This window comes from Alternaria novae-zelandiae (genome assembly GCF_023758075.1).
Source record: "Alternaria novae-zelandiae strain BMP 2774 chromosome Unknown scaffold_2, whole genome shotgun sequence".
In the NCBI taxonomy this organism is placed as follows: Eukaryota; Fungi; Ascomycota; class Dothideomycetes; order Pleosporales; family Pleosporaceae; genus Alternaria; species Alternaria novae-zelandiae.
This window is the reverse complement of record NW_026056962.1, coordinates 1,019,457-1,044,769: the sequence shown is the minus strand read 5'-3', so window position 1 is coordinate 1,044,769 and position 25,313 is coordinate 1,019,457. Positions and strand designations below refer to the sequence as shown.

The 25,313-nt window shown below is 52.5% G+C and overlaps 8 protein-coding genes across 8 annotated transcripts; 2 read left to right on the top strand and 6 right to left on the bottom strand.

The window, feature by feature from the left end:
* Positions 1-1,980: 1,980 nt before the first annotated feature.
* Positions 1,981-2,878, bottom strand: J4E88_001374 (uncharacterized protein; the record flags this gene model as incomplete). The annotated part of the gene is made up of 2 exons (XM_049395043.1): positions 1,981-2,580; positions 2,642-2,878. The coding sequence occupies 2 exons, from the start codon at positions 2,876-2,878 to the stop codon at positions 1,981-1,983; spliced, it is 837 nt and encodes a 278-aa protein (XP_049258907.1).
* Positions 2,879-3,485: 607 nt separating this feature from the next.
* J4E88_001373 (uncharacterized protein) lies at positions 3,486-4,293 on the bottom strand (the record flags this gene model as incomplete). The annotated part of the gene is made up of 2 exons (XM_049395042.1): positions 3,486-4,118; positions 4,171-4,293. 2 exons carry the CDS (start codon positions 4,291-4,293, stop codon positions 3,486-3,488), a joined length of 756 nt encoding a protein of 251 aa, XP_049258906.1.
* Positions 4,294-6,127: 1,834 nt separating this feature from the next.
* On the bottom strand, positions 6,128-9,543 carry J4E88_001372 (uncharacterized protein; the record flags this gene model as incomplete). The annotated part of the gene is made up of 4 exons (XM_049395041.1): positions 6,128-7,961; positions 8,023-8,741; positions 8,789-8,914; positions 9,310-9,543. 4 exons carry the CDS (start codon positions 9,541-9,543, stop codon positions 6,128-6,130), a joined length of 2,913 nt encoding a protein of 970 aa, XP_049258905.1.
* A 2,529-nt stretch (positions 9,544-12,072) lies between these two features.
* Positions 12,073-15,392, bottom strand: J4E88_001371 (uncharacterized protein; the record flags this gene model as incomplete). The annotated part of the gene is made up of 4 exons (XM_049395040.1): positions 12,073-12,950; positions 12,997-14,044; positions 14,099-14,530; positions 14,577-15,392. The coding sequence occupies 4 exons, from the start codon at positions 15,390-15,392 to the stop codon at positions 12,073-12,075; spliced, it is 3,174 nt and encodes a 1,057-aa protein (XP_049258904.1).
* Positions 15,393-15,972: 580 nt separating this feature from the next.
* Positions 15,973-16,910, top strand: J4E88_001370 (uncharacterized protein; the record flags this gene model as incomplete). The annotated part of the gene is made up of 3 exons (XM_049395039.1): positions 15,973-16,179; positions 16,229-16,626; positions 16,673-16,910. The coding sequence occupies 3 exons, from the start codon at positions 15,973-15,975 to the stop codon at positions 16,908-16,910; spliced, it is 843 nt and encodes a 280-aa protein (XP_049258903.1).
* Positions 16,911-17,210: 300 nt separating this feature from the next.
* Positions 17,211-20,387, bottom strand: J4E88_001369 (uncharacterized protein; the record flags this gene model as incomplete). Its single annotated transcript, XM_049395038.1, has 3 exons — positions 17,211-17,362; positions 17,420-20,309; positions 20,364-20,387. The coding sequence occupies 3 exons, from the start codon at positions 20,385-20,387 to the stop codon at positions 17,211-17,213; spliced, it is 3,066 nt and encodes a 1,021-aa protein (XP_049258902.1).
* Positions 20,388-20,744: 357 nt separating this feature from the next.
* On the bottom strand, positions 20,745-22,133 carry J4E88_001368 (uncharacterized protein; the record flags this gene model as incomplete). Its single annotated transcript, XM_049395037.1, has 2 exons — positions 20,745-21,950; positions 22,005-22,133. 2 exons carry the CDS (start codon positions 22,131-22,133, stop codon positions 20,745-20,747), a joined length of 1,335 nt encoding a protein of 444 aa, XP_049258901.1.
* A 1,650-nt stretch (positions 22,134-23,783) lies between these two features.
* J4E88_001367 (uncharacterized protein) lies at positions 23,784-24,371 on the top strand (the record flags this gene model as incomplete). The annotated part of the gene is made up of 2 exons (XM_049395036.1): positions 23,784-23,952; positions 24,019-24,371. 2 exons carry the CDS (start codon positions 23,784-23,786, stop codon positions 24,369-24,371), a joined length of 522 nt encoding a protein of 173 aa, XP_049258900.1.
* Positions 24,372-25,313: the final 942 nt, after the last annotated feature.

Here is a 25,313-nt window from a genome sequence, read left to right as displayed (position 1 = left end):
CTATTGTATTATTTTCTATCTATACAGCTGTCTAAGAGGCTATTAGCCTAGTCTAAACCTCTTATCTAGCTCTTTATATTACTTAGCGTAGCGCTACTATAGCTATATTATCTATTAGCCTAAGTAGTAGTTATTATTATCTAATTATTTATATTATTAGAGGTCTCTTAGTACACCTACTTCTTAAGTGTCTATACTATTAAGTTTCTACAGCTTATAGTTTGCTTCTACGCATTTCTTAGGTATACTATTCTACGTATTATCTTATTCTCTATTTTATATACTTACCTATTACTTATTCTATTATATTGCGTAATAATTATATCTTTTCTAAAGCCTAGTTAAACTATTATTCTAATAAGCCTTTAGTAAGTAAAATGCGTACTTAAAGGTAGCGCGTAGCCTTTTTAAGGTAGAAAGCTAAATAGGTTAAGTTTTAGTTAGTCGCTATATATAGTAGAGAGATTAGAAGTATCTCTATTAGAATAGGTACTTAATATAGTTAATTGTATTATATATATATATAGTTATTATTCTTGTCTAAACGCTGTTTAGACCTAGCTTTCTCTAGCGCACTAACTCTTAAGTCTAATAGCTATTTAGCCTATTATTATATTACTAGTTTTACTACTATAGTAGCACGCTACTATTATAGCGTTAACTTCTCTGCTAACTTATATAGTTCTTAAAATGCGTTTCTATCTCTCTATTATAAGTATATAGCCTTCTACTTCTATTACTACTACTATAGCTTTGCTATTAACGTTTTAGACTTTATAGTTATATTTAGTATTTTTAAAGGTAGCTACCTAAACGTTAGACATAGCTATATATATACGCAGGATTTTAATAGTCTTAATAGCCTATAGCTTTAGAGTATTAACGTCTAGTTGTTTAAGTATATTTAGTGTAGAATTTATAGGCTCTATTATAGTAGAAGCTATAAGAAAGACAGCGTAGTAGTTAAACGTAAAGAACATTTTGTAGCTTTTAAGTTAGCAAGAGTAGTAGTAATAATAAACTAATAGTACTTACTTAGTATTCTAGGCAATATAGTGTAAGAGAGAAAGAAGAGAAAAATTAGAGCTAGATTTTATGCGCTTAAGGCCTCTACTATTTGCTACTATAACTATACTTTATAACCTTAGTTATTCTTTAGGCCTAGAAAAGCTTATAGAGTTTTGTAGTACTTGTTAGAGACGTGTTTTTAATAATTTAATAAGATTTTTATTTATAGCTTGTCTCTAGGCTTAGCGCCTAAGACTCTTGTCTTTAGCTAATTGTTGCCGCAGGTAGGCAGAGGGCCTGTTTTCTTGTGAATTTACTCGTTTAGAAGTACTCTACATGCTTTATCACCCTAGTGTACCTACTCAATCATACCCGTTGTATATCCTTATTTTAGCGTGCATATGTGCTTTCCAGGGGTCGTCTGGTTGACTTGACCTCTGATGGATGAATCGATACTATTTTTACCACACCACAATCATATCTTCGCTTGCTTCTTTGCTCTTGTGACTTCTCTTCCCATTTACTGCTCCTTCTAACGGTCTACAGGGCGCCCGCGAGTACACCCCACAACGCCACACCGATATTTCCAATAGCGAAGTACTGAAGCGTGGTGTTCTTGAATGGGTCTATGGTGACGATGGCCGTTACGGTCGTGATGAGGGCAATGAAAATGGGGTAGACCGTGAGTCGGAAGACGGAGTAGACGAAGGGTGGCAGCATGGTCGCTTGACGTGAGATATCAGCTGTCGATACGCACGAAAAAGAGGACAGGAAGTGTGCGACGGAGACGTGAATATGAGATAGAACACGAAAGTGGTGGCAGAGTACAGAGAAGCGAGGTCTTCCGTCCCATGGTACTCGCAACCCAAAAAGTGTCGCGCATCCATCCAGGGACAATACGACAGGTAATCCAAAGCATTCGAGTACCAACCTCAGACCACCGCATCCAACACCCTTCCATCATACCACCTCCTACCGACTCCTCCACCTAACACCCCCAACCCACTTAACCCACCCCTCAACACTCTCCCTCTTCTCGACATCCTCCTCCACCCCACCCTCCTGTATCAACTCGACGGTATAAAAGCTCTTAGCCAACTCCTCGTTCCCCGCAAGTCGATGCACAAAGCTATGACAAGCCCGACACAACCACGCCACGCTATTCAGCCTATCCTCTGTATGCCACCCCCGCTTCCGCACGCGCGCATGTGCCGCTTTGGGGATGAGATGGTGGTATGTCAAGGGCACCCAGTCTCTGCTGCAGAGCTCGCAGGCGGTGGCGCGCGTGCTGCTCCAGATTGGGGGCGGGGCGGTGACGGCGGTGATGTACGTTGTGAGGAGCGGTGTGAGGAGGTTGTGCTGGTCGATGGTGTCGGAGGTGGGTGGGAGGAGGCCGTAGCTTTCTAGGCTGTCGATTGCGGTGGGTGGGATGGTGTGCAGGAGGGCGGTGGATGTTGAGGATGAGAGGGGCGTCGTGTAGAGGTCTTGGAGGGTCGGTGAGTCTTTGAAGATGGAGTGCGTGAGCGTGTGCAGTTCGGCGGGGAGGAAGGGGAAGATTAGGGTGCTTAGGTACTGGTTCTTTCGTTAGCGATATTCTAGGGTAGATGTGCTTATGTTCGTAGAGATGGTATACTTCTATGAATTCTCCTAGGTCTTCCGCATCCGTTTCTTGGGCTTCCACCGCCGTTGGTACGGGCTCCTGCTTCACGACTTCATCTTTCCCACTCTTCGACCCCTTCTTCGCATGTCTCTTCTTCTTCGGTTTCGGCTTCTCGATCGGTGCAGCCAGAGCTTTGAGGACGGGCTCACTCAAGCAGTCGCGGAAGGTTTCGAAGTTGGATTGCTCCTCAGCAGGTATCGGTTCAGCCATGGTCGACAGAATCGTGACGCGATGCGCAACGATACGAGAGGACCTGTACGTGTATGCGCATGATGAGAAGCATCAGTGGCTCCATTGCGATGTTCATATAGTGGAGGGAGTGATGACGAAGTCGTGAACCTTCGCGTTCGCGAGGCGAGACACTAACTCGCGGGGAAGCACAAGGGCGGCTTGAGGGCTCACGGCTTAGCATACGAACTCGTATGTGCTTTCGAAACTTCGAGAGGCCGTGCAGCATAAGGGCTACCTGAGTGGGATATATTGTGTATCAGTCACATGGCGTGCATGTTCTCAGTCTTGGTACATTTGTTCACGGCAAGCAAAACGATGTTCATGGTTCGTGAACTTGGATCACATTTGTTTCTTCTTTGGAACATCCAGCAGGCTACATGGTATACACCATGCCGCCGTCCTGTACTTGATTCTATCATCGCATCATGAGCATCGACCAGTAGCTCGAAGTGGCTACGCCGTGCGCGAACCGCGCAAACCGCAAGCGTGGAACGGAGTGCGTTCGCACACGTATACTGGCATCCGGGCGTCGCAGAGGTAACTGGTAACGTCGCGAAAGCTCCAAGCCTAACAATAACTGTCAGACTTAGGCCTTCTTCTTGCCGCCCTTAGCAAGACGGTCCGCCTTGCCCTTGGCCTGCTCCCGCCGCCTGTTCTCACGGTCCATGAGCTCCTTCTTCTCCTTCTCCAGCTCAGCACGCTCCTCGGCCTCAGCCTTCTTCCGCGCCGCCTCGGCATCCCTACGCTCGCGGACCAGCTTTAAGCGCTCCAGATCGGCACGAGCCTGCTCGGTCTTGCCTTCAGCGTGTAGTTTATCGTATCGGTCCTTGCTGGCTTGTGCCTGGAGAGCCTCACGCTCGCGGCGAGAGAGTTGAGACAGGTCTTGCTGCTTGCCTTTGCCCTTAGCAGCGGCAGCAGCGGGCTCAGCGTCTGGGTCGACAGGTGCCTTTGCGGCTTGTGTACGGGCTTTCGCAGTGTGGTTTGGGTTCGCGGGCATATCGTCGTCTTCCTCTTCGGAGGAGTCGGTGGGCATGTCGCCTGCCTCAGGGGTCTTCTGTGACTTCTTCGCGATCGCGGCCGCCTTGCGCTTCTTTGCGAGTTCGCGACGCTGCTCGCGCGTCAGTTCTTCTTGTGCGGGCTTGCCGTCCTCGTCGCCAGACTCTTCCTCGGAGGATTCTTCCTCTTCAGAGGACTCTTCGTCAACCTTGTCGGGTTGTTCCTGCGGTTATTTGTTAGAAAGTCTCTGCGACTTTGGTAAATCAGGTACTTACACCCCACATGCCAACGACCTCGCCATCTGCGTTCAGCGGTTGTAGGTCGCGTGAGAACTTCTTGCCGCCTCCGCGCTTGACCTTGTTGAACTTGCCGCCGCGGCCACGTCCTGCTGAAGACATGTTGTGTGTCTGAGTTGTTTGTAGAGAAGTGGAAAGTGTTCGGTGACTGCTTGCAGGTCGAGTCCGTATGCTGATCGAGGGACTTTGTCGGTATCGAAGGGTTTGGGGTTGCGGTTGAGTGTGTAGTTCTTCTCGCAGTAGTCCGAACCGTGGGAAGCTTTAGTGGAGAGTGGGTAAGGTGCGTTTGTGTAAGGATCTCCGTTCACAAGGGCGGGTGTGAGAGTGCAGGTCTATCAAACTACAGGTTGTTAGCTTCCCACCCCACGTTGTTCGCCGCCTACAAAGTCTTTATTCACCTGATACGCCCAGAACTTCAATTTGATCCTCAATATTGCAAAGAGTCACTCCCACAGGCCGACAACAAAACCCCGCGCCGCCGCCCAAAATCCCCTGCCCCACCATACTCGTCACACCCAACGCGCCAGCCTTGATTCGCTCACCTGACCCCTGCTTCGCTGCTAACCCCAACCATGCAAGCGCCCCTTAGTCATCCGAAATCTTCGCAGCCATCAAAATCAACGCGTCGCGCGATCCTCTTCTGTTCATTAAAACTGAACACCCCATTATTCACTCTGTGTCTTCCACTCAATGAAGATTTGGAGGGGAAAATGGAGGTTAGAATGATTATGCGTTCGCTTACCCCCTTCTCTTCTGCGCTTTGCGCTGGTGGAGCGAAGGTAAATATATTGGACGGTACATACCTCTCTGCCTGCATGTGATGTTGCGCTCGGGACTCGATCGAGTATGTAAATACCCTGACATCGTCGTTTCGCATTCGCTGAAGCTGTGATAGGAGGCTTATAATGGTCCTATCGTCGTCGTGAGCGTAAGGTCCTCTGGTATCGCGCTTCGTGATGCGCGGCGCGTCCAGCAAGCCAGAAGTGCCTCTGTCGTCTCCTGCCTGCCTTCAAAGTGCTTCTTCACTTTCGCACACGATTTCGCAATAAGAACAGGCAGCAATCTGTCTGTGTCGATCTACCCAGTGTCATTCAGGTATCTGCAATCGTTTCGAAGCCCGGATATACATACTACAGGCTTCCTTGTACTCCTACTCAGGCTCTCATCGTTCTATTATTCCATACAATACGCGAGTCCTCTCCATCAGCCCGGCGAGTACGACCTCCATTCTTCAGCGCAAAATTGCAAGCTCTGCGATCTTCGACTTCGTGGCCGCGTTTCCTCGTGAAATTAACAGCTTGTACCCGATCGCAACGAGAGGAAACGAAAATCTCCATGCGCATCGACTCTCCGGGGCTCGTGGCCACTTGATCGATACAACAGCTATTTAGGCTGATTGGAAGCTCGCCTCAGGGTCAGGCGCCGTTTTTGGATTGTCAAGGCCGTGGCTATACTTCTGCTAAGCACCCGGCAGTCTGAGCCTGCGGTAGTTTAGCCTTCGGATCGTGAAGAGCAAGGTAAAATCTAGGCTGAGCCTATGGACGGTCTCCTCTTAGACACTCAACTCAGTTCCGGCGATGGGCACTGTATCAAACTGATCTGGCCGATAGTTCGTGGGCATGTTAACAAATGCGAGAAGCTGAGCGCGTATGCGCAACATCACAACGTCGCAAAGCAGCAGGAGTTATTTCATACCATATTGATTCTGCGAGGCCGCTGACGGGCGAGGCATATTACCTGAGATCATGAGACGTCCTCGCTAGGACCATGAAATATGGATATCGCAAGGAAAGATTGAAGAGAATACCGAATCACCGACTTTTGATGCGCCGTGAACAGATTCACGCCATCGTCGCAACCGAGTCCTCCATCGTGTTTCGAACCAGTGAAGCCATCTCATCCAGCACTACCGACCGGCTTGACCTCTCTTCGTTCCTTAGATGTACCACATAACATCCTTGAGGCCGCGTGCGTTCTGCATCGGCATCAACGGAGCGATCTCGACGTTCTGCTTGGATGAACCAGTGGAAGACTGCTGGTCGGCCTTGGACTCCTTCTTGCCAGACGAGACCGGGTTGTCGTTGAGATGAGCACGGGAACGGTCGGCGGCCAAGTGGGCGTAGTAGACCGCAGGGTGCAGGGACACCGGAGTAGTAGAGCGGACATAGTGGTATGAGTGCTCGAAGATAAACTGCTGGAGCTCGGCCGACAGCCACTCACCCTCGTTGAGGATGCACTGGTAGTGGATGGGGCGAGCTGTACCCTTGATGGCAACGTGGGCGCAGAGATAGAAGTCGAACTCGAACGGATGGGTGCAGCCAGTCTCTACCAAAGTACCGGGAAGAGGGTTGCCGTTGCGGTCGCCTTTGCCAGCCTCAGGGAAGAAGCGGATATGGTGGCGCTTACCAGCAATGACGACGGTGAATTTGGGGATCTCCTTGCAGCCCAGCTTCTTGAAGCATTCTTTCATGTCATGGACTTCTTCCTCAAGGACAGCGGCGTACTGTCCCTCGCTCACGCCATCTCTAATATAGAGTACACGCTGAGGAGGCTTGCCCTGGCCGATCTTCTGCATCCAGTTCTTGGCCATGAACCCGAAGTGGTCGTTGATGTTGGAGGTTGTGACCATTTCCACGCGGTTACCATTGGTCTGAACCTCAGCCCAGTACTTGGCAAAGTGGACGTCGGCGGATACCGTAATGGCAGCGAAGGATGCAGCCTCACCTGAAGCGGCTCCGGGAGCAGGGTGAGAGACGTCGGCGCCAACGACCATGGTGGGAATAGATGCTGACTTCGGGGCAACCTTGGGAATGAGCTGAGACTTCGCAACCGAAGTAGCTCCGCCAAGCTTAGCGTTGACCTTCATGCAGACGTTGGAGATATACTGGGGCGAAGCAGACATGACATGCTTGGCCTGGAGAACCTGCGAAGCCACACCGAATCGAATATCGCAAGACTTCTTGATGCGACGGTAGACGTCGACATTGCGGTCGTTGACGACGAAGAAGAGCAGATTAGGTGGCATGGCGTACTTGTTGCCAGTCTGGTTCCAGACCTTCTGGATCATCTCACCACCATCAGCAAGGTTACCGGGACCCATCCATGGCTTCTTGCCATGCTGAGGGTGCGCGGCTACAAGTCCACCGTGGGCTTCGTAGATCTGGACGAACTTCTGGAAGAAGGCTTCAATGGCTTGAGGGGGAGGGCTGCCACGACCTTGGACACAGCAGACACCCCACGCCTTGATAGGACGCTCCTTGTTGTTCATGGCGAACTTGCGACCGTCCAGCCTCCAGCGACCGGCGATCATGTCAGCAGGCTTGATGGTGGCTTCCTTGGAACCGGCGCCGAAGTGGACGGTGGGCGAAGGGAGAATACGAGCTGTCACCTTGGCAGGCGCGGAGCTAACCTTCAGGCCGTAGTGGCGGAGGTAGGGGTCATTCTGCCAGTTGAGCAACTTTACTCCCTGCTGAACAGCGGCCCAACGCTCCTTGGGAAGGGTGACGGCGAACTTGATCATTTGGGACGTCTGGGTATCGCTGAGCTTGGTGGTGTAGCGCTGGTTGCCGTCGATCTTCAGGACGTCGACAGGCATATAGACAGGCTCCTTGCGGATCTTCTTGGTCATCTTGACTACCGGCAGACCAGCCATGACAGTGACGCCATACTTCTTCTTAAAGTACTGAGCAACCGAGATCTTCTTGGAGCGGTCATCGGGATCCGGGAAAGTCGCCTGGGAAGCGTCCAAGTTGACGAATTCATCGATCGTCCTGAGATCAAAAGTTAGTACACCACGCGTATGTAGTCGGCAAACCGAAAAGAACAACTCACCATTGCGTAGGCTCCTTAGTATGTGTCGTAGATACACCTACTTTCTTGAACTTGCGGAGGTCCCTCTTGAGCATGGAGCCCTTCCAGTCACGAGTGGCGTTCTTGTACATGGTGGCGAACTGAGGCGGGTTACAGTTGAAGACTTGGCCAATAGCGCGGGTGAGCTCTTGAGCACGCCAGAAGGTGCCGTTGGCGACATCGACGTTGACCGACAGTGACTTCTTGAACTTGTCGTCCAAAACGGGGCGAAGGGACGCGAAGACACCCTTGAAGGCTTCAACACCACCGCCAAGGTCGAAGCGGGTTTCTCCGCGCTGGAAGAAAGACTTCTTGATTTGAGTGTACTGCTGAGAAGGCCACTCGCGCATGACATGGTCAAGGAAGTTGATCGTGTCGATACACTCGTTAGACCAAGAAGCTTGGCCATCGAGGAAAGCGTTCAAGTTGATGAAGTCGACCTTACGAGTCCAGCGGACGTGGATGGTGTGCTTGTTGCCACGCGCTCCCGGCTTGGTAGGGCGGCCCTCCTCCTCATCGAGGTCGACAGTGATGCGGGTATCGTCACGGGGCAGACGCTTACCGGACCAAGCCAGCTTGTTGGTGTCCCAGACCCAGAGGTTGGCGGGCTCACCAAGCTCGGCCTTGATAGTAGGGGAGTTCCAGATCTTCTTCAGTAGGACACGCTTGGTGTAGTCGAGGGCGTCGCCGCTGTAGTTGAGCTTGTAGAAGTTAGTATTAAGTCAATTTGGGGGACAGGATAACTTACATCATACTGATGGACGACGGTGTCGGGGGCCTTGACGACGTTGAAGGTGTTGAGCACGATGTTGGCGGCCTTGCCGAACTGGTTGAAGTTCTTGGGACGTTGAGGAAGAGAGCCCGGGATGGTGAGCTGATGGTCGTTAGCAAAGAGAATATTGTTGTGCCTCGGAGTGTAGAGGCTGGTGTCCTGGTAGAAGCGATGGGGAGCGGCGTCCTGGTCAACCATGATGAAGATGGGAAATGAGGGAAATTGGGAGTATGAAGATAATGTGAATGGATTGTGGGAGTGGAAGATAACAGAATCCAAATGGTGTTTTGAATAAGAATGAGGGTAAAGATGAGAGAAGGGAAGCCACACGGAGATGTAGCTCTTATGCTCACAGCCTAGAGAGCGTAGCCATACCAATCTCGGTAGGATGCGAGCCCGAAGCTGTTTGCATTTGGGCAGTGCGGGGAGGTGTGTTTGCACGAAGGATACACGCAAGATGTTCATGCGGCCTGAGACAGAGGAGTGTTTGTACTTACACCACGAGCCTGGTACCAACCGGCAATACCAAGGAAATCGGAGATGTTCTTGAGGTCTCGGGGGTCGGTGTAGTCAACGCAAGCCCGGACGTTAGGATCGCGGTTGCCGTCGACACGGGGAATGGACTTCGGAGCGGAGCGCTGAGTAGGGTCGCGAGACTCAGAGGAGGAGCCATTGGACGAGCCGTTGGACTGCTTCTCGGCCTGCGCGCGCTTCTTGGCTGGACCTGCCATTGCGTACTCTAGAAGTCATATTAGCGGTGATCGAGAGCGAGGACGCGTTTGCCGGCGGTGTCAACGACGGCATAGAGCTTGCGCGATTAGATGCGACAGCGGAGGACACGTACCTTGATCTCAGATCTGAGTCGCGTGCGGGACTGGCGTTGAGGACGTGAGCGTTTGAACCGGATCGCTGATCGGGTCTGAGGCAAGTCAGCAAAGTTCAAAAGTAGAAGCTGCGAACTGATGTGCTCGCGACAGGGAAATGGAACAAAAAGCGATGTGCGCTAAAGCATGGGAGAGGGGCGGCATACGAAAGGAGTGTTGTTGGATATGATGTGTTGGGGTGGGAAACAAAAGGTGAGGCTGTTGAAGTTATGAGCTCCAAAGCTAGGCCAAGTCGGGGTCATGTGGTAGCGTCAAAACAAAGAGGGCAAGAACGATGAGATTGCTGTGGTGACCGTGCCGATAAGAGCGGTGACTGCGCGGCAGGTACCAGGACCTCGACGTGACACAGAGTACGCAGCGGCAGCAGTGCGATGATGATCACCATCATCGTCGTCATGGTGACTGAAAGAGGAATGCTTAATTATGAACTTACTGGAAGGTGCTGAGCGCGGAAGACTGCCTGCAGTGGTGTTGACTGAACTGCCTGCAGTGATGATTGTGAGACCGGCTCTTGTTGCGGTTGAGGAAGGTAGGCTTGATGTTGGTGAAGTAGCTGCGGCTTGTAGAGAATAGAAGGCTTGTCCCTTGTGAGGATTGTCAAGTTAGGAAGGGAGGGGAGAGTAGTTGTCGTTGTAGTGTGAGGAAGGAAAGAGGGTTTGAGGCCGTGGGTGAGCAAGCTTATATGGACAACTAGACTACGCTAGCTGCTGGCATGTGAGACCCTGGAGGCGTACCGGAGGTGTATACAGGTAAAAGATGAGGTTTAAGTGGGGCCGCGGTTTGTAGATGGGGTGATAATGGTGGTGTTGTGACTGCTGACGTAGCGCAGGGTACGTGATAACCGCCTTTCGAGACCTGGTGAGAGACTGGTCAAGAGTTGCGGGACACGAGACGGTGGCACAATCTGAGCAGATTATGGGAATGACAGGAGAACCAAGGCCGGGAATGTCTAGGGAACCACGAAACGTAATATGGTGATATGGCACAGCCATGGAAGACGTGAGGATATATATCAAGCGACAGTACAACGAGTATGACACGAGCACATGCCGGATCGATCCCAGCAGTGTAACGAATTGGAGACGAAGATGACCTTTGCTTCGAAAGTGAGCCCCTTGAAATTGACAATGATAATGAGGCCCTGACGAGTACATTCATATACTGAGCCCTTCAGAGAAGCGTAAAGCATTTCCCAAGTGACCAAAGGACACTGATGGATACCAACCCGTCCATAGGCCGGACCAACCTGAACAGTTTACAACCCTCGCCGACTGATGCAAGCATGTAATTGGTCACATTGACGTGCCGGGTGCATTTTCTCGAGCACGTTATTCGGCGTGAGTTCCGTTCTACATATCACATGGTCGGAACTCTGACAGCGATTCTGGAGAAACGTTTCTCCCGCCCCTAATACGAAGCAAATAGGCTTTATGAGCGGTGAGATCGAGGAATCCAGTCTGCATCCCCAAAGCATTGGTTCCTCGTGGATGCTGCGTCCCTTCCGTGCTATTATGTCCCCCTAAATCGGAGATCACGTCCGGCAGACTTCGAAGACTGCGCCGCGAAGTAGTGGCATGTGACGGCGACAAATCAAGGTGCCGTGTACTTGACTAGGGGGCAACGATCAGATAACTAAGTGTGGTGGTTTCAGTATATATATACATGCGATGTGTGTAGCATGGGAGGAAGGAAGCACGTCGGACAGGAAGGCGCGACGTTGCTAGTTCGGTCGCTAGCCCAATGACACCGAGTGGAGCAGAGCCGTGACACCGATGCATGCGCTGTGTCGTGCCGTGCATTGTACGCGAGCTGCGGAGGGAGAGAATGAGAACATAGTACTAGAAGAAATGTTGATGTGTTAAGGTGGACATAGCATGTGTATCGTATGGGCATAATTTCAACTCAGATGACATTCGTTCCTCTCCTCTTCTATCCACAAGAGGCTCATGACCTGTCAGCACTCGAATAGCATCACATCACAACCAAAGGAGCGTAGATGAACCATCTTTTCCATTAAGGACATCTAAGAAAGAGACTACATGTCCTTCCACCAAGACTTCGATGAAAATGCCACCACTCAAAGGCGCAATCAAGAACCCAACGCCTCGCTCACACATATAGGCTGGCAAAAGCCAAGCCAAACCTCCATTATTCCATTAGTGATACCCCATGCGGTCCCCCTTCCCTACGCTCTCAGTATCCGGGTGTTTTGGTGATCGAGTCCGTACAAATGAGTAGAGAAGAATAAACGCCAATCCATGCAATGTTCTTGGTCTAGACAACCATTTTTCGAGTGAAGATAATCCGACTCTTTCTTGCTCAAACGCGGTAATGCCGGCGCACAAGCTCCAGTAAGATGAACGTTGGATACCTTTCCTAAGGCCCCCAAGCGTTTGCGCCCGCCATAGCTGGGTGCATGGGCATGTGTCCACCATTGCCGTATTTCTCTTGTATGCTCTGCAGCTGCTGCGCTGTTGTCGGGGTGGTGCCCCAGCGCTGTGGCTGCGGAGGACCCTGGCCTGGTGGAACTGGAATGGCATCAACGCTTCGCAGCAGAGCCACCAACCCATCAGCCTTGAAGCGCGTCTCCTTGTATGTGCTTGCAGGAGGAATGATGCCGAGGAGGAAGTTAACGCCACGAGGCAGAGGTGGCGGGCCGGGAGCCTGGCCAACGGGTGTCGCACCGGTGGTGGCTAGGTTGCGGCGTGCAGCATCGAGACGGCGACCTGCCGCACCCTTGAGCGGTGACTCGCCCCTAACAAGCTTGCGAGGCTGTCCACCGTCGTCCGCGTCATCGAGAGGGCGCTTTGGTGAGTTCGTGACAGGCATGAGGTTTCCGAGGTGTGGGGAGTTCGCAATGCCGGGAGACGCGAGGCGCTGTTGTTCGGCTACGATTTGGGGTGGTAGCGCAGGCATCGGTTGCTGCTGCTGCTGTTGCTGCTGCTCTTCGATGGAGGGCATAACCGATGGCATGGTCGCTGGCATGACGGGCTTCATCTGTGTGCGAGGCGAGATGATGTGACGGACGGAGATCGGGTCAAAGGTCTGGGTCGCGAAGCGCTGCGAGAAGCGGTGCAGCTGGGGATCTTCAGGGAAGAGAGTTGCCATGCGCTGCTCAAGCTTTGTGATCTGGGCCAGCTCGCCGAACTGGGCTTCGTAATCATGGAAGAAGGCGAAAAGCGATTTGGCCCTGTGAACGGTCTCAGGCTTAGCCGTGAGCTTTCCGACGACTGTCTCGAAGACGGCACGAGCATCTGAAGAATTAGCTGAAAATCTTCATACAAAGACCTTGTCACTTACTGGTAGAGTCATTGAGCTTGATGAGATGTTTAATGTATTCCAACGCAAACTGCTCATCCTCAGGGAACAGCTTCATACCGCGCTCAAAAATCTTCTGTGCGGCCGGTTCCTGGTAGCAGTGATGCTCAATGAGCGCACTGGCGACGTAGGCTTCACTCAGCAGCTTGCCCTTCTTGCGAGCCTCGGTGAAGATGCCACGGAAGCCACCAATCTCGCCCCTGGGATCTCCTTTGCCTTGAACACGGCGCATAGCCCGCATGAGAGCTATCCATGTGTACGTGAGTGTCTTCTTAAGGTTCTGTGTTTGCGCATTGTACCCGGCGGACATGGCCTGGAGTTGAAGGGCGAAAGCGTCCTCCTTCTCCTTCAAGCGACGCGCAGCAACAACTTCGTCCTCGTCGTCAGCATCCTCGTTCTGTTGTGCGATTGCGCGGGCAGCTTCGTCGGCAGCCTTCTGTGCCTCGAATTGCTCTTTCGCACGGGAAATTGAGTGTTCCTCTCGCTTCTTGACTTGTGCTGTGAGATCGTAGATGGTATCGAGAAGCCTTTGGTATGGCTCTCGTACAGCCTTGCCCTTAGCAACGATACCCGCTTGACCATCTTCAAAGTCGGTGCGTTGCTCGACCTGGTTGGCCTTCTTAAAAGCGAGGAGACAGCTCTCAGGGTTCGCATCGATGCCGTCGTTGAGGAATTTGTCGCCCTCAGCCTGGATATTGTTCTCGTAGCACCACTCAGCTGCTTCGTACCACAGTTCTGGCCAGAAGCGGAGGGCCATGAGCGCATTCTTGTACAGGTGGAGTACACGCTTATTGTACAACTCCCGGTTGTCTGTAGCGCACTCGAGCGGATCGCTCTTCTCCCACTGGATCCAGTTCTTCCATAGCTTCACTTGGTTCATGTACTCCTCGTAGCCATCGAAGCCGGCGGCGGGCGGCAGCTTGGGTAGTGTGGTTCGGTTGACGCCCCTTGTGATGTTGTTGTCGAGGACGTTGATGGCGCTGCGTGCAGTCATGTAGGCAGGCGAGGTTTCTTGCAGTTGCTTGCGGCCCTGTCATCGATGTTAGCCTCGTAAATACAAGGGACTGAATGCAATGAGGCTTACCGTGACCTTGTTCAGACTTGTCTCGAACCTGTCGTAGTCTCTCCAGATCTCTAGAGTCGCGTTGTGTGGTACTGAAACAGCGCGTTGGTATACCTTGCGCAGAGTATCCATCTTCTGCATGTCCTGCCAGCTGCTGCCACCGAGAACACCAGGCCCAGATTTGAGCATCTCGATGTAGTCAAGCCAAAGCTTTCCAGCATGAACATCCAGACCGACTGAAGTAAGGACGAACTCGTAAGCTTGTGTGACGGTCTGGCGGTTCTGTCCATTTTGGTCAGTGGTAAGGTTGAAGCGGCGACGGATGAAGTCGATGTAAGCAGAGTAGATGCCGAGCCATTGGGCTGAAGGAATAGAGCGACCGAAGAGGTGTTCGACCCTTGGCAGCTCGTCAAGCTCCGTCTCAAAGGCAATGTACTCGACCCATTGCTCGCCCTAGACATGTTAGTACATCACATGAGATATCGACAGTCCTGCTTACTGATGAAGGGAAGATCTTGAAGAAGCGCTCAAAGACAGCTCGTGCGTCGTCATGCTTGTGTCGCCTACGGTGCTCCTCAATTAGACTCAACCACGCTTCGATGTCACCACGCGGATCTTCAGCAATGCGATCTTCGAGAATACCCACTCGGTCCTGAGGAAGACGAGCCTTTGGTAAAGAAGCAGACATAGGAGCTGGAGTAGCTGGAGCTACAGACGGGCGTGCCGAAGCAGCAGTCATGACGTCGGGAGCACCTGGCTTAGTAGCGTCTGCAACAGGCGTACTGCCGTTAGGAAGAGAAGCAACAGAGGGAGCAGGCTCATTGACAGCGACAGAAGCAGAGATGGAAGCGGGAGCCTGATCTTGTGCACTATGTAACTGTACATCTGGGTTTGGGAGTGTATTGTTTGGAGAGTTTGTAAAAGATGGCTGGGGAGTCTCTGAAGCTCCAGTAGCACTCAGTGTAGCATTCGCCTCTTGCGGCTGCACAGCGGGCTCCTCTTCCTCGTCCTCACTCTCGTCGACAAAACCACCCACAGTGCGCGGTCGCTTCGACGGCGGCGCTGCGGAGCCTTCTGTGGAGGTCTGAGTAGGCTGAGGCTGCACCCCATTCTCGCCCTCGGCGTCGGCGGCCGGTGGTGAGTTTGCGCCGGATTCTGGCTGCATCGATGCCGACTGGTAGGACTGCGGCGAGTATGTGGCGGCGGGGTCGTACTCGTCCTGTCCAGCAGCAGCGTCGGGCATGGTGTAACCGGCTGAAGGGTCGTATTCGTCCTTTTGCGCCTCGAGGAAGGCGAGCTCAGCGTCGTCCGCCATAGCTGTGGGTGCGTGAGAGCTGTGGTGGGCTGTCAGAACTGATCGCGAAGTAATGTTGGGCGTTGTATTACGATATGCTCAGGCGCGGGAGTGTCGTGGACAATGGATGTCTTTGTCGCGTGGTTAGTGTCTAGAAGGAGCGTCGAGAGGTGCGCGCGGAAGCGGGAGGCGCGATGCAGGTCTCCACGGTGCGTCTGGCAGGTGCAAAGGTCGCGCCGATATCTTCCAAGATGCGCGCGGGGGTGGAGATGATGCGCCGTTCGCCGTGGTTGAGGTGGGTGGGCGCGTTGTCGTGAGAGGAGCAAAGGTTGCGAGTCGGCGTTGCGGGCTTGCTCTCGGCGGAGCCTGTCAGCCTCGTTCTTGGCGCTAGCTCAGTCGGCGGCGTCATCGCTCAGGTACCGAACACATAGCCACCATTCACCGAACCACCGGACGATTGACGCGTCCCTCCAACGATGGAAGTCTGGGACTCGCGGTGACACCAATACCTGACGCGCATTCGAATCTCTCCATTTCCGGCGTCGCGCCTTCACTCAGCAGCTGCCTATAGACGGCCACCAGCTCACAAAGCACGCCCAACATGAACCCGCACATATCACTCCCAAGGCCGACGGGCGGACCTTCAAACTTTGGCTCGACCCCATCGACACGGCGGAATGAGATCAAGATGCCGCGCTTCTTCAAGCGCATGTTCAAATTCCCCCAGATGGACTTTGAAATGGCCATATGGGAGATCATGAGCCTGATAATAGCACCCAAGAAGGTGTTTCGACAGATATACTACCATGTATGTATTCCTGGTCTCTGTGTGAAGATATGTGATTAACAGCGTGTAGAAACAAACTACCAAGACATACCACCGCCCCGATCCGTCGTTCACATACCTGCTTTCCTTCTTCCTGACCCTCACATCACTTGCATGGGGCTTCGCATACGCCGATGGCTTTACACAGACCCTACATATAACCATGGTCTTCATTTTCGGGCACTTCTTGCTGCTTTCGCTATTGATAGCGACGCTGTTCTTCTTCCTGGTCGGCCGATTATTAGGCCCGGACAACACACTGCTACCAGGACGAAGGAGGGGACTGTACAACCTAGGAGAAGACTCGGGTAAAGAAGAACTCGAGTTTGGGTACTGCTGGGATGTTGCCATCCGGGCCTTTGTGCCGGTTTGGGTGTTCCTCTACGTTGTGCAGTTCCTGTGCATGCCACTCATAGGCACACACCATTGGTATGTTCTTAACTTACAGTATCAGAATATGCGCTGACATGTCTAGGTTTTCGCTACTCCTTTCGAACACACTTTACCTCGCCGCATTGAACTACTACTTCATCATCACCTTCTTGGGCTACAAGGAACTGCCCTTCCTCCACCACACTGAGCTCCTCCTCGTCCCAGTCGCCGTTATGGCCATACTGTGGTTTGTGTCGCTGTTCAGCTTTAATATGTCGACACACTTTGCGCCGGTATTATGGACGGGGGCCAAGCTACGGAAACACGTTGGCGAGCATTAAGAGGGCAGAATATAAAAGGTTGCATGTCTGCAACAGGAAGTGGCAGGGTGTCATAGTACAATAAGGCATAGGATAATGACGAACGCATTAGAGTACCTTGAATACGGTTTCAGTGATGATATCCAAATCACAAGCGCGGGTGGCGGCAGACCGATTCCTGCACCATGATCATATCTTGCGTGATTGGGATAATTGATAGTTACATATCCATACATCTACATATATACACGAAGAAGGGTAGTTATCAAACCCTCAGCCCAAACCACTCAACGCTGCTCTATGTACATAGTATACACTATCTTACAAGTTCCTCTTCTCAAACTTTTCTTCATAACATTGGATGCGATCACCCACCTTGAAGTCTTCCCAGCCTTCAAACGAAATACCGCACTCGGTATCCTTGCGCATTTGCTCGACGTCTTTCTTCTGGTTTTTGAGCGACTCGATCACGCCTAACAATCTTCGTTAGCATATGCTTCATTTACACAACAACGTGGGGAATGACTTACCATCATGGACAATCTTGTCGCCACGGAGTACTCTAGCCTTGGAACCCCTATCGACAACACCGTTCCTGACTTTACTTCCCGCGACCTTCATCTTCTTCCTGCCACCAAGGCCAATCTCAAAAACGGCTGCGATTTCCACCTCACCCGTGACCTTCTGGATGACTTTTGGTGCAAGCTTCTCGGATAGCAAATCCTTGACGTTTTCGACTACGCGGTAGATGATGTTACTGTCAAGAATCCTGACGCCCTTCTCTTCTGCTAGTTTGGCAACGTGTCCAGGAATTGTGGTGTTGAAGTTGATAACATGTCCCTTTGCGTCGGCGGCGTGCGAGATGTCGAATTCGGAGGGTGCGCCAACACCGTGGCGGAGGATGCGCGTAGATACCTCTGCGTTTCCGAGTGCTGAGACAGAGTCAATGACTGCTTCAACAGAGCCAGATACGTCTCCCTTGATAATGAAGGAGACGACCTCCGGACCAGCCTCTTTCTCCTCAGCGACTTCAGCTTCCTCGCCATTCTCGAGAGCCTTGGCAGCTGCTTCTTCGGCCGCACGACGCTCGGCTTCTAGGCGGCGAGACTCGTTGATGGCTTCCATGTCACGCGCCATTTGCTCTCTGTCGACCTTCTCGCTGCGGAGATCGGTCACCGAGCTCGCATGCTGTTCATCTTCTGCTTGTAGCACTTCGTCGCCAGCGATGGGTTGATCACGCCAGCCGTCGATCTCGACAGCCATACCAGGCCCGACTTCCTTGACCACAGCGCCAGCCTCGTTGCGCAGAGTACGCACGCGTGTCCAGGTAGTTCCTGCGACAAGTGTTGTTCCTTGACGAAGGGTACCACTGCGGACCAGGACGGTAGCCACGCGTCCAGATTTCTTGGTGGTACCCTCAAGAACCCATCCTTCGACGGAGGTCGCAGGATCAGCGCGGTGGTCCAACATCTCCGACAATGTTGAAATGGCTTCTTCCAAGTCGGGTATGCCCTGTCCGGTCTTTCCACTAACGCAAACAGCCTGGATGTCACCTCCGAAGTCCTCAATCTCGATACCATGGCGGCCGAGATCAAGCTTGACGGCATCTGGGTCAGCTTGCGCCTTGTCAATCTTGTTGATGGCGACAATTATAGGCACATTCGCCGCTTGTGCGTGCTTGATCGCCTCGACGGTCTGAGGCATGACAGAATCATCCGCAGCAACGACCAAGACGACAATGTCGGTAACGTTGGCTCCACGAGCGCGCATCGTCTCGAATGCAGAATGACCGGGCGTGTCGAGGAACGTGATCTTCTTCCCGTTTGCCAGTGGCACACTGAACGCACCAATGTGCTGTGTGATGCCGCCAAACTCGGTAGCTGCCACACTAGTCGAACGCATATAGTCGAGGATAGTCGTCTTGCCGTGATCAACATGACCCATGATCGTGACAACAGGTGGTCGCACAGGAAGCTCAGCGTAAGCCTCAGGCTCAAGAGGTGCTGCGGGATAGAGGTCGCCATCGTCTTCTTGTGCTTGGAAGATCGGTTCAAAGTTATACTCCTGTGCAATAAGGCCAGCATGCTCCGAGTTCAGAATGTGATCATTCTGCACATCCTCAAACCCTAGCTCTTCCAACTTTCGCACAAAGTCCTCTACTCTCAACCTAAGGGCACCCGCAAGGTTGGCCACGCTGATGTACTCTGGTAATGAGATCGGTGTAGGACCGGCCTTTGCCGACTGCGCTGCCTTCTTCGCCTCAGCCCGTAACCGCTTGCGTTCTTGCTTGCTGACGTGTGGCCGGTCTTCATCGTCCTCCTCGTCCCGTTGTATGCGTCGGCTCCTGCCCTTGTTTCCGCCCTGCCTTCGCGCGGGCTCTTCGTATCGGTTCTTGGACTCATCCGGCTCGTCAAAGGCAAAGCGACTTCGCCTTCTCTCGCTGTCCACGTCGTTGCGTCGCCTGTTATCCTCTTCTATCTGCCATCTTGCCGACTGTTCAATGTCCAAATTGCCCTTCGATTTCTGCGCCCAGGCTTCTGCAGCATCCGATATCGATTCCTTGTAACGTTGTGGTGGTGTATACATGGCCGTTTTCTGTGCTGGTTGTTCCTGCCGTTGAGGCTCGCGGAGCACCGGCTTTGATGGGCACATATTGCTCGCGTGCTCCTTCGATCCACAGTGGAAACATGTCCTCTGTGCATTTATGTCCCTTGCAAGTGGTGTGTAGGGTTTCGGGGTTGAGTTCGACGCCGCATTCCCCAACAACTTTGATATCTCATCTTGATCCAGCATCTTTCTTTGTGGTGCAGGTCTAGGAGCCTGTGGTGATCTTCGGTCGTCTAATCCGAACGGGGAGCGTTCGGGCTGTGGGTCGTTTCGTCGTCTAAGGTGACCGGAGCCAAATGCCGGGGTGTTGACCTGTGGTCTCGAGTCCATATTGACGGTATAGCGATTCTGGGGCGGAGGTCGATAGTCACTGCCACGCTCGTTGCCGGTCGTCCTCCGTACACCAGGTGCAAATCGGTCTCTGCTCTGGTTCCGCCCCGGCCCATCGAAAGGACCGCCTCTGTTCATTGCGCGTCGCTCTGGTGGGAATTGCCGTGACGCTTGGGATTGATGCTGCGGAGGTGCTTGTGCTAATGATGCTCTCATCCTCTCTGCCGGCGACATGAAGCCTCCTTGTGATTGCGGCTGAGGGGCGCTGGCGGCCAGCGCCTGCCGCATGCGCTGTGCCTGCGACATTGGCTCCTTGCGCTCGTTGGCATCTTTGTATAGGATGGCCTCGGCCGATTGCGGGGCTCTACTAGATGAGTTGAGTTGCCGTCGTTGTGTAGCGTCCGATGATGATGTAGCGAGCGTATTCGAGATGGCCAATTGACGAGTGGCGCAGAAGATGCAAACGTCGCGGGTTGAAGAAGCCTGCCATTGTTAGTCAGAATGTGTTTGTTGATAATTGGCTTTGCTTTTCCTCACCCGAAGTCCACGCGCTCTCCGCATATTGGGCGATGTGGTGCGTGTTGGGTTCGAAGATGTTGGAGTGCATCAAAAGTTTGGAAATGTCCCGCCGACGGATCCTTGCCTCGCCCGTCGGTCCTAGCGCCGCGCCACAGTCTGGGGGATTGGCCACGCTCTTCAGTTGCACGCCTCGACTTAGAATTAGTATCACGGACGCGCTGCTTTTGACATCGGAGGATAAAATGATGAGGGTGGACACAGCGTTCAGCCGAACGAGCAATACACATGTTCAACTGCAGTATTGTCGAGATGCTTGGTACAATCTCGTCGCATCATTCAATAGAGGTATGGAAGGATAACATTTTCTAATCATAATCCACCAATCTATCTACAACCAGCTTACTCCTTGGCTTCCTTCAACCTTAACTTAACACCATCCGCGGGGCATGTCGTCAAGCTGAGCCCATTCCTGACATAACCCATACCACCCTTCTCCTTCGGTTCCCAAGTATTACCAACACCCTCAATCGCTTCAAACCTCTGCATCAACCTTACGACGACATATCCAGCTTCTGTCAGGGCAAACTGCTGCCCGATGCAGATTCTTGGGCCGCCGTTGAAAGGAAGATACTCCCATCCACTCTTCCTTCCATTCCAGCGCTCGGGTCGGAATTCCTCAGCGTCGGGACCCCAGAGATCAGCTCGACGGTGCATGATGTATACGCTGTAGTCTATTTGCATGCCCTTCTTGACGTAGAGAGGTGCTGTGCCATCTGGACCGCCGCCCATGGGCAGGGTAGAATCCTTGAGGGCACGGCGACCATCAACAGGGACGACAGGGTACAGACGCAGAGTCTCGTTCAAAACCCACTGCAAATAGTTGCATGACTTCAGCGACTCAAATGTTATGTTCTTGGGGTTCGAATAGGTGCCGAAAGTTTCCAACACGACACTGCGTAGGGCGTTGTAGACTTCCGGGTGCTCTGAAAGGAGCATGAAGACGTACGACAGTAGCGATGCCGTCGTGTCGCGACCGGCTAGTAGAATCGATATCAGGTGTTCGCGAAGCTCGATGGGGTTGCGGGTAGACTCTGCAAGTCCATCAAGGAAGACGTATTTTTGCTTGCCATGTGACTTCTCCTGGGTAGTACCCTTCTCCTTTGATAATGCCAGTTGGACGTAGTGATCAATGAAGTCGTGGCAGCGTTTACAGTGGTCTTTGAACGCCTTGTCGTATACGAGCCAGTAGGCCTCTCCGAGACGGCTAGCTTGGGCAATGGTGTTCTGCGCCTGGTCGAAGGACGTGGCAAAGTCTTGTTCGTTGACAGCCATTGGGGGCTTACTAGACTTGTAGTCGGGTAGGGATGCGAGCTGAGAGTCAACGCTCTCGCCAAAGAGGAACTCTGTGGCGCTGTCGAGCGTCAGGCGGAAGAAAAGCGGCTTCAGGTCCGTGACATCTGTCCAGCCGTCTGAGTTGGTAGGCAGTACGCGCATCATGTTCTTCATATGTTCTTCCTCAAGGTCCAAGTCGCTGACTTGGTCGCGAGCGAACTGTGGCCGAAGTAATGACCTCGCATGCGCCCATTGCTCGCCATCGCTGGAAAACTGCTTCATGTCAGCGTCTGACGTTCTTGTCGCATTCCTGAGAATAGTACTTACAATGCCATGGCCGAGTAGTGGAGCAAAGTTCCCGTTTCGCCTTTCTCCTAACCCGTAGTCCTTGAATTGCGTGGCCAGTATAGCCTGGATGTTCCTTGGTTCCACTGTGAAGTATCCCTCTGCGCCCATGATCTTTTGATGGAATGTGTTGACGATCTTGCCTTCCCTCGCGCACGCATCATCAACGCGACCTTTCAAATACTGCGGTATACGGGACTGTTTGTCCGCCTTCATTATTTTGGCAACATTCTGGAGTCCAAGGGGATCGAATGGAGACTGCTGAGTCTCAGGGGCAGGCAAACAGCCCAATTGACGTGCTCTAGCAGCATGGCGACGCGAGATGATGATCGAGGAGATGATCTTGTAGAGGACAAAAGAAATGCCAGCCCAAGCGGCTAAGAGGATGGAGTTGTGCATGTTGGTAACAGAACTATGTGAGGTGAACACGCAGCCGTGGCAGCTTTCGTCTGTTGGGGAGAAGTTCTCGAGAAGGATTGACCCTTTTAAGTATCTAGGTATAGAACTCAATCGCACTACCAACGCGCCAGGGTCCCTGTGGCGCTTCCGCTGCAACAGCCATTCACATGAACTGCCGCAAGGATAAAGAGGAGCCAGACCCACGAGGCGTACACATGTTCACAGGCGTTAGTTCCTCGGAACCGTATCGCGCCCTGTTCGCACACGGGAGCGGATAGTTATGACCTCCGAGTTCGTTTTTGACTACGGGTATTCTGCTTCCAGTCCACTGGGTCTGCTGTCCATGGAGATGCCACGCGTTCCCCGCATTTTGCATCGGACATCTTGGCTCTGGCGAAGTCGTACTTTTTACTCGGACGAATTCTGTCCATTTCTCGCGTGCAATACGCCTCGGTAATTATGGTTGTGCGACCGTTGCGTCGGAGGCTAAAGAGCTCAGGCGCAACTGAGGGTCGCTTAGGAGTAAAGTGCCATCTTTTACAATAGAATGGATCCACTTGCAACGTTTCTTGATTACTCGATAAGCCGTGTGTCTAGACGCCTGTCTCGTAGCGACTCGCAGCAGCAGCGCGTGTAATTGTGCAGAAGGATGAGGTTGCAGCCTGCAAACGTGCGAGTACTGCGCGCATCTGGCTGCCAAGGAGTCCGAAGCTGGTGAAACTTGCGAGATGCCACCAAGAAGACAGGCCATTCCCGACGCGCGTGGTCGCTTGTCCCCGATGAGGGGGATATTTGCTTCCGATAACACCTAGGCATCCATCGCAGGAATCTTCGATATACAGCGTTTACCCGCTTGATCTTGTTCCAGCAGTTCAGTCGTTGACTCTCCCCTTATCTGTTCGTACCCTGTAACCTCCTCCGCTTTGATGAGCGCCCAAATGGCGATGCAGGCTCTCCACTGTTCTCGGTCGCGCACACGTACCACGAAAAGATGTTCTGTTAGCGAAGTAGAAGACCACACCAGTGTCGCGGGCAGCTGAGTCATGATTTCTTACAGTCTGGTACGTTCGCGCAAAGTCCCAAACACGGCCTAGTGAGCCCGGAATGGTTCCGTGCTGCCCAGGTGGTGAGTCGCTCCAGTCGTGACTCCCTCACCCAAACCATGGAAAGAACGACCACTCTACCTGTTGAGACTGAAGCTGCGCGTCACACCAAGATCACCAGGCGCGATGTGAAAGCAGCCTGAAACCCATAAATAGCCGACTTTGGTGCCCACAGCACCACCTCGCGCACGCGCCCGGCATCATTGCGCATCGCACCACGCAAGTCAACCTTTGAAGAATCTACTTCAGCTACACGACTATGGACGCTGGTTGGGACGAATTGGAGCGCATGGCGCATGCAGCATCAGCCTCTGACGCGCAGATTGCTTCCCAATACCCGACATCGGAAACTATCGAGCGCTGGATGCGACTCTTTGGATATTCCCGAATCGAAGCTGTCCGTCTGATCAGTGATCAACGCGGTGATGGTCAGTGACACCGCCTGGTCCTGGTTATCAAATGTGGAACTGTCATGTACTGATGCATTTCTACAGTCACCCGGGAGCGAATTACCAACGATCATTGGGAACTTGTCCAGACCGAAAAAGAAGCTATAGGCTACGATCGCGAGGCTTATGAGCATAATCTTTCCCTCCTCAAAGTCTTCAAGAGCCAGAGCGCCTTCATACCAACCTCTGGTGCTGATGGGGAAATGATGCTTCTTTTCAGATTGGGAGGACTGTTGAACACTGCAGAGAAAGTGAAAGAGGTTGCCGACCTGGACCGTGTACCCGTCGAGCAAGAGGGAATGAGTGAGATGGGTACCATCAAGTTTTGTCTGGTGGACAAAGACGCACAGAAGAAACTTGAGGAATGGCTCACGCAGCAGTCCGTCCTCCAGCGATAGCTGCACCTCTGACGGGATTATGCGAGGGAGAACCAGTGCTATGCAATATTGCAATCATCTCAGCATGACGCTGGGAAAAGTTGTACCATGCGCTCATGGACAGGTCGCTGAATGCAACACAATCAAATCCATCTAAGACCGGCTGCGGCTTGAACAGCCACCCTGTTTGAAAAAGAGAATCTCAATAATTACCTCCCACACTGGACACCAAAAATTACGTCAGGGTCGCCATTATCTTAGAATTCTGGCAACTTCGTTTTCCGTGCTAATGTAGACTGCAGCGCACCTGTTCAATTACCTTCGTGTTCGAGGTGCAGCGACCCGCTAGTTCTCACATAAGAATAAAGCAGATCCAAGGAAATGCAGCGACTGATGGGCTGATGCTCTTTCCGATCTTGTGCTGCACTTGCCGGAAGGGGCGTAAAGCCATCTTACCGATGGACAGCCCAGCTCGAGCATGAAGTCCTCAAATGAACAGCGACATGCAACGTAAACATACCGACGGCAACCAATTCCCAGAATAGCGACATCATCACTAAGCACAGTCTGTGGGCAACTCGGCGAATCAGGATCAGCTCAGCCACGACCACGATACCGCTTACGGTCAACCGCAGCCACAAGCGGCACGTCATCAGCACTGCAGTTCAGCTGTGCTGATACATTACGGCGCGATCGGCGGAACTATCAATCGACTAATGTTTGGAGCTGGAGGAGCTGAGGCTGCTGATGTAACAACACGGAGATCACCACGAAGATCTCGGTACAAATTGGGAAACCCCCATGTCCAACTTGAAAGCCACCCCAACTATCTACATGACTTCCGACATGTTGTAAAAGGGACACACGAAATTCTTTGTTGCGTTCAACAAATATCCAATGACTGCGCATACATACTATGCCTCAACGCCCCTCGCAGGAGCAAGACCTACAACACTTGCTACC